The sequence below is a fragment of the Balaenoptera borealis genome (assembly GCF_965194805.1).
Source record: "Balaenoptera borealis genome assembly, chromosome: 16".
NCBI lineage: Eukaryota > Metazoa > Chordata > Mammalia > Artiodactyla > Balaenopteridae > Balaenoptera > Balaenoptera borealis.
The window spans coordinates 43,781,564-43,794,302 of NC_138872.1; the positions used below are offsets into that span (position 1 = coordinate 43,781,564).

At 57.5% G+C, this 12,739-nt stretch overlaps 1 protein-coding gene across 2 annotated transcripts in view; it reads left to right on the forward strand.

Moving 5' to 3' along the window:
- LOC309612807 (ninein-like protein) overlaps positions 1–12,739 on the forward strand; it is a 113,396-nt gene that overhangs the window by 62,275 nt on the left and 38,382 nt on the right. For both annotated transcript variants that reach the window (XM_082359000.1, XM_082359001.1), the window contains 5 exons: positions 3,446–3,618; positions 5,010–5,076; positions 7,876–8,066; positions 8,755–8,907; positions 10,417–10,584. In XM_082359000.1, coding sequence (XP_082215126.1) covers positions 3,446–3,618; positions 5,010–5,076; positions 7,876–8,066; positions 8,755–8,907; positions 10,417–10,584 — 752 coding nt within the window. The remainder of the gene's footprint in view (positions 1–3,445; positions 3,619–5,009; positions 5,077–7,875; positions 8,067–8,754; positions 8,908–10,416; positions 10,585–12,739) is intronic.

Below are 12,739 nucleotides of genomic sequence, written 5' to 3' on the forward strand. Positions count from 1 at the left end.
GGTAATATTTCAGAACAAACGGAAGTGGTGGCTTTGGTCAGGAGGTGGAGGGAGGGTTTTGGAGGGAGGCCCGCTCGATGTGCGGGCTGCGGGCTCCAGTCGGAAGGTGATGGCGGACATGCTCATTCGAAGCCATGCTGGACCCTCGGGCTCGACTGCTGCTGGCAGCACCTGATGCGCCCCGGCTGGTCACGGCTGCATTTGACGAGTGTTGGGAAGGAGAGTGAAGTGGTAGCGGGTCCCTCCCTCCCACGTGGGGCAGGCGTTTGAGGAGTCTGCCCCACAGCAGCCCCCTGGTCTGCTCCTGGACCCCGGGCAGGTCCTTGGTTGGGAGCAGGTGCACGATGATCTGGGCACCAGGGGTACCGTGAGGGAGGCTTTGTGTGCCAGGCTTGGAGCTAATGGACGTTTTATGTAGATTCCAGTGAACCGTCCTAGAAGTTCTGTGGCTGCTCCTGCCTGTTATTCAGGGGATGGTTTGCAGCCTGGAGCCAGGCCCCGCCCCCGCCCCTGGGGCTGAAGTCAGCTGCCCCCCCTCCTCCTGCTGGAGCCATGCGAGAGCCCTGATGCGGGGGAGGAGTCAGCCCGCCAGCAGCCCCACCGCCCTGCAGCTCAGGTCATTGGCTGCTTTGTCTCACACTTGTCTTCCTTGAGATGGGAAGAAGCCCACTTGCCTTTCCCGACTCAGGGTTTTGGAGTGTGATCGTGTGACCGTGGACGTGGATGTGCCCAAGAAAGGCCACGCCCGTGTCACTGCCCCCCTCTCCATGCTGGAACACGTGTGCGTCTGTGGGGTGTGTCCTCACTTCCTCCAAAGACGGGAGAAGCTGTTTCAGGACTGGCGCTTTTCTGCACTAGTTCCGTTTTTTTTTTAATTTAATTTTTGGCTGCATTGGGTCTTTGTTGCTGCTCGCGGGCTTTCTGTAGTTGTGGCGAGCAGGGGCTACTCTTCATTGTGGTGTGCAGGCTTCTCATTGCGGTGGCTTCTCATGTTGCAGAGCACAGGCTCTAGGCACACGGGCTTCAGTAGTTGTGGCACGTGGGCTCAGTAGTTGTGGCTCGCAGGCTCTAGAGCGCAGGCTCAGTAGTTGTGGCGCACGGGCTTAGTCGCTCCGCAGCCTGTGGGATCTTCCTGGACCAGGGATCGAACCCATGTCCCCTGCATTGGCAGGCGGATTCTTAACCACTGAGCCACCAGGGAAGCCCCCCGGTTTTGTTTTGTGTTGTTTTTCTCTTCTTTTGATTTTCAATGCTTTCCTCAATTACACGGTCTTAAGCCCACCTGAGGCAGCTCGGACGGGGCTTGTGCACAGAGGCAGGGCGCCGGGTGGCCCTGCAGCCACAGGTTGTGAGAGCCGGGTCGAGCCCTGCCCTGTCCTCCAGGGCCGTGCGCATTTCAGTTTCTCACCGCAGCCACCCTCCCAGCCTCCCCCGTCCAGGGGCTTCATCCCTCCTTCCCCGGCCCTGTCCACAGTGTCGCTCTCTCCTGCTTTCTAATCTGTCTGCCGGTCCTTCCCACCGTCTCCCACCATGACTGGAAAAATGACTGGAGCTTTGATGCTCCAGGGATGAGAATGTCATCAGGGGGCCAAACGCCCCGGGGTTTTGAAGAACATCCTGCTTCCCCGTCATTCGGCTCCTTTCAGTAAAGGCCGTTACAGAACATACAACCAGTGTCTTTTCACTTGTAGACCTTCGTATTCTGCTCCTATAAATAAATACGCACACACAGGAGGCACAGCCGGGTGTCCAGCACAGGGCACCGTTGGCCTTGTGCTCTGCGGGCCGTCTGGGCAGTGGGTGGGGACTGGCCGTGACCCCCAGTGCTTCCCGCCAAGAGGCCACGGCTCTGTGTTCTGTGGGTGGTGGGAAGCTGCCCCCTTCCTGTCGTGATTTGCCACGTGGACACTCTTTTCTAGAGAAACGTTTCTCTCTGTTGGAGGGAGGGGGGTGACACGTTTGGGGAACATTATGAAACAGCTGTGTGTTTTCTGGGCGTCTCATTCCTCTGAGGAAAGTGCTGACCTGCTGAAATGATGAAGAAATGGGGCCACATCCAGGGTGGGTGGGACTCCGGACACGGACCGGGGGGGAACTCAGGAGGGGAAGGGCAGAGCAAAGTCAAGCCACGGGGGGCAGACGTGGTGCTGGGTCACGACCTCCAGGTGAGCCGCGAGCGGGCCGGGCCCCGGGGAGGGCCCATGTGTGTCAGGCCCCTCCTCGTCTTCTGCAGCTGGTTTCCCAAATGTGCTGCAGCTGCCCATTCCCACCTCCCGTGGCTTTCCTCCTCCCGCACCTCCCGCCTCAGTAAAGGTGCGGAGCCTGTGTGCTGGCCCCTCCCCGCTGCGTGGGGCACTCAGAGCCTCCTGTTTCCTCCCTGCCAGGGCGTCCGCTCCCTGCTCTCCAGCAGCCCCGGGAGTTCCCACACGGGAGAGATTACAGGGCCGGGCAGGGCCCGTGATAACCTCTTAGTGTCCTGGGGACATGGTCAGCCTGCCTTAAATGTCCTCTGTCACGTGGAACTCAGCAGCTTCCTCCCCAAACTCCTCCCTTGTTCCCAGTTTCTGTTGGTCACTGGCATCACTGGCCAGGTGGGACCCAGCCTCCTCCTCTGATGGTCCCAAGGTCAGGGGCTGCAGAGTTGGTGCGGAGGAGAGAAGAGAGGTGGTATTTGGCCGTAGGAAGCGTGATGCATCTGTGTGAAACGGTCCTCAGTTTTCCTGACCTGGCCTTACTTCCTTGGATCCTGTCCCCCAACCTGCCCATTCTGGTTGCTTCCTTCTGAACCTCTGTCCTCTCCTGGCCGTGGCCCACGTCGCCCTCCCCAGTCTCTCTCCGGCTGCCCAGATTCCCTACAGAGTCAGCACCATTTCTTCTCTGCCTGCGGGGTCCCCACTGCTCTGCAGACGTGGGCAGGTAAGGAGGGAAGAAAAGTGCAAGGGGTTTATTAGGGCTTATGGGATTCCCATGAATCCCATACTAAAATGCACTCCTGCCTCTGTCCCAGACTTTAGATCCACGTGGAGTCTGAGGCTCCCCAGCTATGCTGAGGGCCTTGCCTACCGCATCCCGTCCGGGGGACGGGGGGGTCCTGTAGTGAGGGGGGTGGGTGGGACGTGACCTTCTGGTCTCTAGAGCAGTATGTTGCTGGATTATTGGAGGCTTTTCTCCTTGTGTAAAAAGCTAGATTTTTGTATTAGTCTTTTATTGCATAACAGAAGCATATTTTGCTTGGAAACATTTAAACAGCACCTAGAGTTTAGGATGGAAAGTCCCTGCCTCCCAGCCCCGCTGTCGACCGTTCCCTGTGTTCTTCCAGGCGTTTTCCGTGTGTGTCCCTGAGAGCCACGCTTTGCGCCCGAACCTGCACCTTCGTAAAGGGCATCTTGGCAGCACGTGTGGGCCCAGAGGCTGTTTGAGAGAACACCTCCCATTTTCATTCCAGGTGCCCCCCGGGCCGTCCCCCCAAAGTACGTGAGCGGCTCTAAGTGGTATGGCCGTCGGAGCTGGCCCGAGCCCTGCGACGCTGCAGGTGGAGACCAGTGTTTACCGGAGCAGCCGGCCAGGCCCAGTGTGAGAAGCCAGCTCCGCCGCTCCGCGTCCCTGGAAAGTGTGGAGGTGGGTCGACCCCCCCTTTGCCCTCCCCCAAGTACGCACGCCCCCCCCCATAGTCACTGCTCACGTGACACGATACGGGAAGATGGGAGGGGGCATCTGTCTCATTGCCAGAGCACTTTGGGGAGTGACATTTAGTTTTAAGATGTCTCTGGGTCTCGCTGTCTGCAGGGAAACTCTGGCCACAGAGCGTCCTCCTTCAGACACGGGGGCCTTGGAGGATCCCCCGCTCACCACTACCCCCCCTCCCCTGGCACTGCCAGAAGGAGAGGAAGGTTAATCAGCCGAGGATAGAGAAAGCAGCACTGGGCGTGACCGCCGCTCACCCTCCACAACCTGGCGGGCATGTCATGCCAGATGCCTCCGGGGACCCCAGGCTCCCTGAGCTGTCCACTGCAGGAGCCTCGAGGGCTTTGCGTCAGGAAGGACGTCCACGGGGCAGATCCACACCCCACGGGTTAATCGTGGCCCGTTGGACCTGTTTTCGGGGTTCCAGAAGATTCCTGGCTCCTCCCCATGATGTCCACCTCTGTCTGATGAGGCTCTAGGGGGGCTTCCCTTTAATAAGACAGCTCTGGGGCCCCATATTAATTTGTTTATATTTTCAACAGTTGTTGAGGCCAATAGGAAAAGCAAATAAATATGTATTTAGATCCTGGAGTCGCTTCTCTCAGGGATGTGCTGCACTTGGGCGGCACCAATAAATCCTAAGCCTTTGCTGCTTTTTTCTCTATTAAATTTGGCCCCAGGGATGGAAGGCTTCACGTGTCCGCGCCATCTCTGTGGTGCCGTTCTGCTTCTTAAAACCATCTTTGATCCCCAGAACTAGGACCCAGGGATGCTGCCTTTAGGGTTGTCAGCAGGTTGAATGCATTAGAAAAATGAGATATACCACCTGCCCCCAGAGCTCCAGCCTCAGTTCAGCGCCGGTTCCAAGTGCTGAGTCCTGGTCAAGCCAGCGTTCCTTCCAAAATCAGAAGCAGACTTTGACTTTGTGGTCCGTGGATGCGGTCACAGAAGCATGAGGTTTTACTGGACTTCTTGGTGGCCCAGCCCCTTGGGCACTGGACACTGAGGTCTCAGCAGATCACCTGCTGTCTCCGGAGCACCTGGGGGCCAGACACCTGCTCTTCCTTGACTGTTGCCGACAGACATGGGTGATGAGGGGTGGGATGCAGAGGTTGCCGAGTGCAGGCCGCAGCGTGCGGTCCGAGAGAGGGAGCTGGTCTGCGCGGAGCCTCGTGGCTGACCACCAGGGCTGCCCTGTGGGCTGGGGCTCCCCTTCCTCAGGTGTCCCCCCCCAGCCCCACCAGACCGTTCTGCTTGTTCCCGGTGCTCTGTCCGCTGCCCTTTCCTCTGGGGACTCACACGTCCTTTTCTTTCTGTTTTTCCAGAGTCTCAAGTCCGATGAAGAAACCGAAAGTGCAAAGGACCCTCAGAATGAGTTGTTTGAAGCACAAGGTAAAGCCTGGCCTTGTGGTCGGTGCCACCTTTGGCCAGTGCTGGGCTGCCAGGCAGCGGGCCACCGGCCAAGGACAATTTCCTGGGAAGTGCCCGGTGTGGGTGGTGTCCCTGGGGGGCCCTTCTCCTGGGGGCAGGGTCCCAGCTCTGGGAGACCCCTGAGGTCAGACCCTCGGGCGGGGGGCCGCTGGCTAAGGGAGCAGCTTCGCGGTCTGGGAGGACCAGCATGACCCCAGCCGGCAGGTGTAGGCCTGGGAACTCCTTCCTGAAGCGCCTGGCCTGGGCCTGCAGCCTCCCCGCCACCTGGGGCCCTGTCTGCTCCGAGTCGAGGGTAAGATGTGGTTCTGGTCCTGGAGAGCCTGACGGAGCACCTGGAAGGCAGCCGCAGGCGTGCTTAGCAAATCTGGGTGCATCAGCACATGGGTCTGCAGGTGCCTTAAGGACGCCTCCCACGGGAGTGTGTCACAGGGCAAAACGTGCAGGAACATGGCTCGAGGGCGAGACCCGAGCTGACCCTGAGCTGCTTCTGAGTGAGAAGTCTGCACTGGCACTGAGCGTTATCCAGACTGGGGTCCTCGGGGGCTGAGGCTCTTGGTGGCTCAGTGTTGAGCTTGGTGACGTCAGGGGAATGACCGGAGTGCCTGTGCTACTGGACGAAGCAGATGGACGCTTTTGTGTCCGGAAGAGCAGCCAAATCATGTCCTAAATTCCCTGGACTCAGTGTAAATCTAGGGGACGAGAGGAAGGGCTCCTGGGGAGGTTATTCACTGAGTCATTTCGGACTCTGCCCAGAGACAGGTTGGAGTTCTTCTTTCCCCCCAGGTTAGAACTGACACTGGTGTGTGAACAGTCATGTCAGACCTCAGAGGACTTAAATAAGTCCTCTGGCAGCCATGAGAATACACCCCGGTGTCAGAATTGCTTTTCCGTTGTTATGTAGAACTTTCAGATGTTTTAAGCTGGAAGGGATCTCGGAGGTGGCCCTTTCCTTGTGTTTTCCTCAGCCCAACCCACAGCATCATTCGTGAGCACACAGGCCCTAGCTTTCCTTGGCAAAGTGTCTTTCTGATCGTTAGTTGGGTTATCAAAGTAACGCCAAGGTGGCTCCTCTCCAGAAAACTCCAGACCACTGGCCGAGAGCCCAGGTCTGCTCAGGTGCAGGCAGCCCTCTTCCTGTGTTGGGCTGGGTGGTGTGGCCTGGGCGTGGAGGGAACTCTGCTTTGAAGCCTCGCTCATCCCAGGAGAGCTCCTTGTGGGCACCCCCAAGGTCTGTCCTCTTCCAGAGGGTGTTTCTCTGGCAAAGCTTCAGAAACCTCAGTAAGCCACCTGGCTAAAGTAGAAAAGTTATGAAACCTGGCCATCTGTTATCCAAACTCACCGAGGTGTCTTTGCATCTCAAAGAAACCTGTGCCTCCTGCTGTGAGGTGGTGTGGAGAACACCGCCCACCTTGGGATGTTTTTGCCAGAAAGAAAAAGAAAAGAGTTAAAACTGAGCCTGTAGGGATAAGACAGGAATAAAGACACAGACCTACTAGAGAATGGACTTGAGGATACGGGGAGGGTGAAGGGTAAGCTGGGACGAAGTGAGAGAGTGGCATGGACATATATACACTACCAAACGTAAAATAGATAGCTAGTGGGAAGCAACCGCATAGCACAGGGAGATCAGCTCAGTGCTTTGTGACCACCTAGAGGGGTGGGATAGGGAGGGTGGGAGGGAGGGAGATGCAAGAGGGAAGAGATATGGGAATATATGTATATGCATAACTGATTCACTTTGTTATAAAGCGGAAACTAACACACCATTGTAAAGCAATTATACTCCAATAAAGATGTTAAAAAAAAAAGCTTATAGTCTAGCAAAGGCAATAAAACATGCTCACGTATAACAACAAAAAAAACTGAGCCTGAATCCAAACTAGGCTTTGATGCTAACTTCCGGTTTACAGACGATGTTAGTGATGGAGGCATGCGAGGGCAGAGTGGGGCAGGCAGTGAGGTGCTCGTGATCGAAGGACTCGAGAGGAATAACCACGTGCACAGGGAGGGTTCTGTGTTGATACTGATTCAAAGAAATCAACTGTCGGGAGACTCTTGAGAGAGAGCTGGGTAAATCATTGTTGGTTTGCAGGGTGATAGTGGCATTAGGATCAGCAGTACACACGAAACACACAGGGGTGAGAACACGGCCACTGGAATTTGCTTTCAAATACTTGGGCAAGAATAAACGGGGGTAGATGAAGCCGGGGTGGCCGGCTGCCCAAGGGACAGGACCACTGGCCTTTGCTGGACTGTGCTCTTTACTTTGGGTAGGTCTGAAGAGTTTCTAAAAATTAGTTTTTTAATCCCGGCCTTTTTATCGTAAGTACAAACCTTGCAGCTGCGCTCTCAGTGCTGTGGCTTCGCAGGTTCCCTTCAGAAAATGCTTTCTGGAACTTTCCTGGTGGTCCAGTGGGTGAGACTCCGTGGCCTCCATGCAGAGGGCCCGGGTTCGATCCCTGGTCAGGGAACTAGATCCTGCATGCTGCACCTAAGACCTGGAGCAACCTAAATCAATAAGTATTTTTTTGAAAAAAGAAAATGCTTTCCCCACAGGCAGCAGATTCCTCCACTTGATTGTGAAAATTTGCACAGAATGAAAGTGGAAGAATTGTACCGTGAGCGCTGTGCACCCACCACCTAGATTCCTCCTTTGAAGCTTGTCTCTCACATGTGTCCATGTGCCCGTCCCTCTGCCCATTCATCAGTCCATCCGATTTCAGAGTAAATTACAGCCTTGGTATGTGTCCCCTGCTTCAGGCCAGCTGCCAGCCTGGGGTTCTGAGGTCTTCGGGAGCCTCCGGAAGCCCTGCAGCTCCTCCTTCGATACCCCCGAGAGCCGGGTCCGGGGCCTCTGGGAAGAGCTGGGTGTGGGCAGCAGCGGTCACCTCACCGAGCAGGAGCTGGCCCTGCTCTGCCAGAGCGTCGGGCTCCAGGGCCTGGAGAAGGAGGTGAGAGAGGGCGGGGTGGACCTCCCTGATGGGCTGGGTCTTTGTGGTGGTCATGGCTGGTGCTGGGCCTGGAAAACCCTTTCACCGTCAGACACTGATTCACTTGTCACCTTCTGGTCTCACATCCTGTGCTGACTCCCAGGGCTTGTGTCGAAATTCCGTCTCTGGCCGCCTTCATGCAGGATCCTCCTCTGCCGGGAGCACTCCTCCCCCACCCGTCCTCAGTGGCCCAGATCTGCCACCCAGCCCAAGTGTGGTGCCCGCAGCGTCTGGCTACGCTCCCAGCAGCTGTATTCACCCTTTTCCTCCTGCGGGGGCCAGAGGAAGAGGAGGGCAGTATGATGGGACAGGCCCCTCCTTACCGAAGTGCCCTCAGCCCTGCCCTTGCTGACCCTGAACTGCTGGGGGCCCGGGCCATGTTCCATACGTACATGTCCCGCCATCCAGCAAGCTCCTGGCACGGCAGACACGGGATGGGTGTTTGTGGGTTTGGGGAAGCGCAGGTGGCCATTCACAGCAGGATGGAAACTGACCATGTGTGTGGATTTCACAAGCCAGAGCGGGGAGACCACTGTTTGGATAGGACAGCGAGCCGCCTGCTTGGGGAGGGTGGGGGCCAGGCCTGGGTGGGGTGGGCACGGCTGCAGTGGGAGAGCCTCTGAGCAGATGCTTGGGGGCTTTTATTTAGGAACTTGAAGACCTGTTCAACAAGCTGGACCAAGACGGCGACGGCAGAGTGAGTCTAGAGGAATTCCAGCTTGGCCTGTTCAATCATGGATCCCCTCAACTTTTGGAATCTTCCACACTTGTCAAACCGAGCGGGTCCTGGTCTCATCACCAGGTAAAATGGGACGATTAACTCTTGAACCCCAGAGTGACTGCCATCACTCTCTGGCCTTCAGCATCTTCTGCAGGCCTGACCTCTCTGCCTGGTCCCCACGGAGGGTGCCCAGGAGTTGGTCGGGGTGTGTACACACACGTGTGCTGTGGGAGGCTGTGCAACCTTGGGCTGATCTGACATTGCTCCTGCCTAGCTGTGTGTCACTGGTGAGCTACTCACCTTCTCTGAGCCTCAGGTTCCTTGTCTGTAAAATGGACACACCTACCTCATAGGGGTCTTATGAGGATTCCCTGGCAGTTCCTTGTTATGCCTCAATGTGGGGTACACTGTGTTCCAACGAGAGCACCCCCTTTCCCTCCTCCCCGGAGGGCAGAGTCACTGACGGGTCCATGCCTTCCCCAGGATTAGCCTTAACAAGCATTCCTGGAGCTGTGCTCTCCCCATCCTGTATTCCTGAATTTTATCCTGTACGAGGCCAGCTGGAGGAGAGCAGATTTTAGGTGGTTATTTAAATTGTGATGTTCGGCGCATTTGGTTTTTCTCAATCCCAGGACAGTCAGGCTCCCTCTCCCACCACAGGGCACGGTTGTCCTGGGGAGTCTTGCTGAGGCTTCTTTGGCGACGTGGCTGATCCCGCAGTTTGTGGGCGGCGATGCAGGAACAGTGACCTTGTTCTCTGCTAGGCCAGGCGCGTCTGAGAGTCAGGTTTCTGCACCTGAAGCCACCGAGACAGGGAAGGAACCAGAAGAGATGAGGGATGGTGCCAGGCCACCTGAGGGCAGAGACCGCAGTGCAATCGTGCCCAGAGCCTGTGGGAGGGAGGGCCTCCTCCGAGGTACAGCGGCCCCCGTTCCTGCCCGGGAAGTGCTGACATGGCCATGGGGTTGCGTCCTGTGCATGTGGATGCCAGCGTGGCTGGCGTGGTGACGTGGGGCCTCGCACCTGGGCCCAGACAGAGATTCTCCTGCTCCATCAGGGGAACGGGTGGGCCTGGTGGTCTGGGGGGCCCCAGCTGCTGCTCCTTGTTCTGGCACCGACTGCAGACGCGTGTCTGAAGGGCCCTGCCCTCCAAGGGGCAGGAAGCACAGCTGGATTCTTGCAGCACCTCGGCCTCACCGGTCAGCTTTCTGGCTGAGGGATTTTTTTGCCCTCGTCTTAAAACTCCCTGACCCTGAATTCTGAGGACACGCGTCCTCTGCTTGGGCCACCCCCGCCCTCCTCCTGAAGCCCGTCTTGGGTTTCTCTGCACAGACCTGGTTTCCCTCAGCAGGAAGCCATTAGTGGTTTGGGGAGAAATTACCTCGGGACCTGGCAGGCCCTGGGCGTCCCCTGCATGGCCTGGCGTAGACAGCGCTAAGCCCCGGGCTCGAGTCAGATCCTGCGGGCGCCCCATTCCCTGGAGCAGGAATCAGCGCTGTTCTCAGGCCTCAGTGAGGCCACACAGGCGGGAGGTCGGGGAGGGTGCATGAGGAGGCCACGGGGACTCACAGAGCTTGTCCCGACGTGCAGGTCCCAGAGGAGGGTGGTGGCCAGACCACCACGTCATCCCTCGTGTCCGTGAGCTCGGGCCCGCGCCTCTTGTGCAGCGTGGACGACGGCACCGGCTTCGCCTTCCCGGAGCAGATCGTCACCCTGTGGGCCCAGGAGGGGGTGCACAACGGCAGGGAGGTCTTGCAGGTTTGGACCGGTCGCACACGGCTGCCCCAGCAGAGGCGTCTAGGTGGGCGGGGCCGCTGCCCACAGGGGAGGCTGGACGGAGTTCCCCCTGTCGCCCCCCGCAGACACAGGCCCTGTGTAGGGAAGGCCCATCGTAATACTTTTTTCTTTATTTTTTGATATTGAGACATAGGAAGTCTTAAAAACATAATAAGTAAAAAGCAGAGAAAACCACAGTCTGAAACAAATCCATTTGAAGATAGGTTTCAGCATCTTAGACTCTCCCCCCCGCAGTGTGTGTCAGCCGCAGAGCTGATCTGCTGACCTGGAGGAGGGACGTCTTAGTGGACACCACTGTCACAGACGTCCGAGCGTTTCTCCTCGCCCCGGACGAGCTCTGTGGGGAGTTCTTCTCCCTGTACCTGCCCTCCTCCCTCCCTCCAGCGGTCGCGCACAAGGAGGCCTGTGCTCTCCCTGGTCAGTCAAGTCCCCTCTGTGGGGACACAGGGCAGCCCTGGGGCTTTGGAGGGAGTTCTACCCTGGGTGGCAAGTCAGGTGCACACAGGGCGGGCACAGCAAGGGAAGAGTGCTGGGGCAGGTGTGGCCAACTAGATGGGTTAGTTTCATTTCCGAATTTCACTTTCCGTTGTGCAAAAAAGCTTCAGCTCTACAGAAATCTATAGAATAATAAAACCTGCCCCGCTCTGCTCCTGGTCTCCAGGGATGGCGACAGGTAACGGTCTGGTGGGCATCCTGCGAGCTCTTCCCTGGCACAGGAAAGAAATGCATATTTAGACATTCCCATTTAAAAATTTTCTTTTGCAAAATTAGTGTCATACCGTATACCTTGCTAATTTACATTGCCCTTTCCCTATCGTGGGACACGTACGTTTTTTTCCTGTTATGAACCTCGTCATCTGTAACGCACGTATACCCTCCTGCCGCTATGCTGGTATTTCTCGGTAGGGCGGATCCCTGAAGGTACGCATTTTACCTCTTGATAGCTTCTACTGTATTGCCTCCAAAAATGTCCTTATTGGCACAAACCAATAGAACAGGAAGGAGCAAGAAACCAGCCTTTAAGACAATCTGCCCGACTCCTCAGGCCAGACTCTCCTGGACCTAAGCTTAGCCGTTGCCGAGTCCCACTGCCCAGAAGCCCGGGCTGAGCCCGACGCAAGGCCATCCCTGGACAGCTGGCCCACAGGACTATTCTGACAACCAGAGGCTGAGCCCGGACCACTGAAATGGGCCCCCGGGGAGGGCCAAGAGCAGAGGGGCTCATGGTTTTTTTTTGTTTGTTTTTGGCTGTGCCACACGGCACGTAGGATCTTAGTTCCCCAACCGGAGATCGAACCCGTGCCCCCTGCAGTGGAAGCATGGAGCCCTTAAACCACTGGACCGCCAGGGAAGTCCCAGAGGCTCATGGTTTTGAGATTCTCCCTAAGCCGCTGCTCCTGACTGCCTGCACTTGGAGGTGGGCTGGCTGCCGTCAGGATCTAGCCAGTGACGAGTCTCACGCTTGCCCCCGACGCTTCAGGACTTACTCTTTTTACCGCTCTCTTGCTGTCACAGCATGTTTCCATTCCTTTAGCAACTGATGATTTTCCAGTTGCTCAGGGTTTGATTCCATTGAATTGAGAGGCAGCGATGTTACTGAACTCCCCTGAGCAGGACTCTCCACCTGGCCCCCCAGGCGTATCTGTCCCCCGGACACGGGGTGGCTCTCGGGCGAGCTGGCAGGCAGTCGGGGTGTCCTGGCGCAGCAGGTCCATAACTGCTCACCTGTGACACTGGACGGGACCGCCAGCTGCCCTGAGCCCACCTGCAAGAGAGAGGTGTGTTCCCTGGGGGAGGAAGCCCGCTAGGCGAGCCCTGGCCTGGACGTGCTGGCCTCCCACACCCAGCTTCTCAGGACCTCACGCGAGTGTCTGTGGGACCACCGCCAGGGCTGCTCTGTGCGGATCCCTGACCTCCTCAGGAATCTGGATCCGCGCAGCTGGGTGTTCCTAGCCTGGGGTCTCCAGGAGCCTGCCCTGCGGTCTTCCCGAGGCCCCGCAGGATGGGGAGTGGACCTCGTTGGAGGCTGGAGGCCTCCCCTTGCTGCCACGTGGGCTCCTCCCCAGGGCAGCCTGAGCTTCCTCCCAGCGTGGCTCTGGCTTCCCCAGAGCCCCAT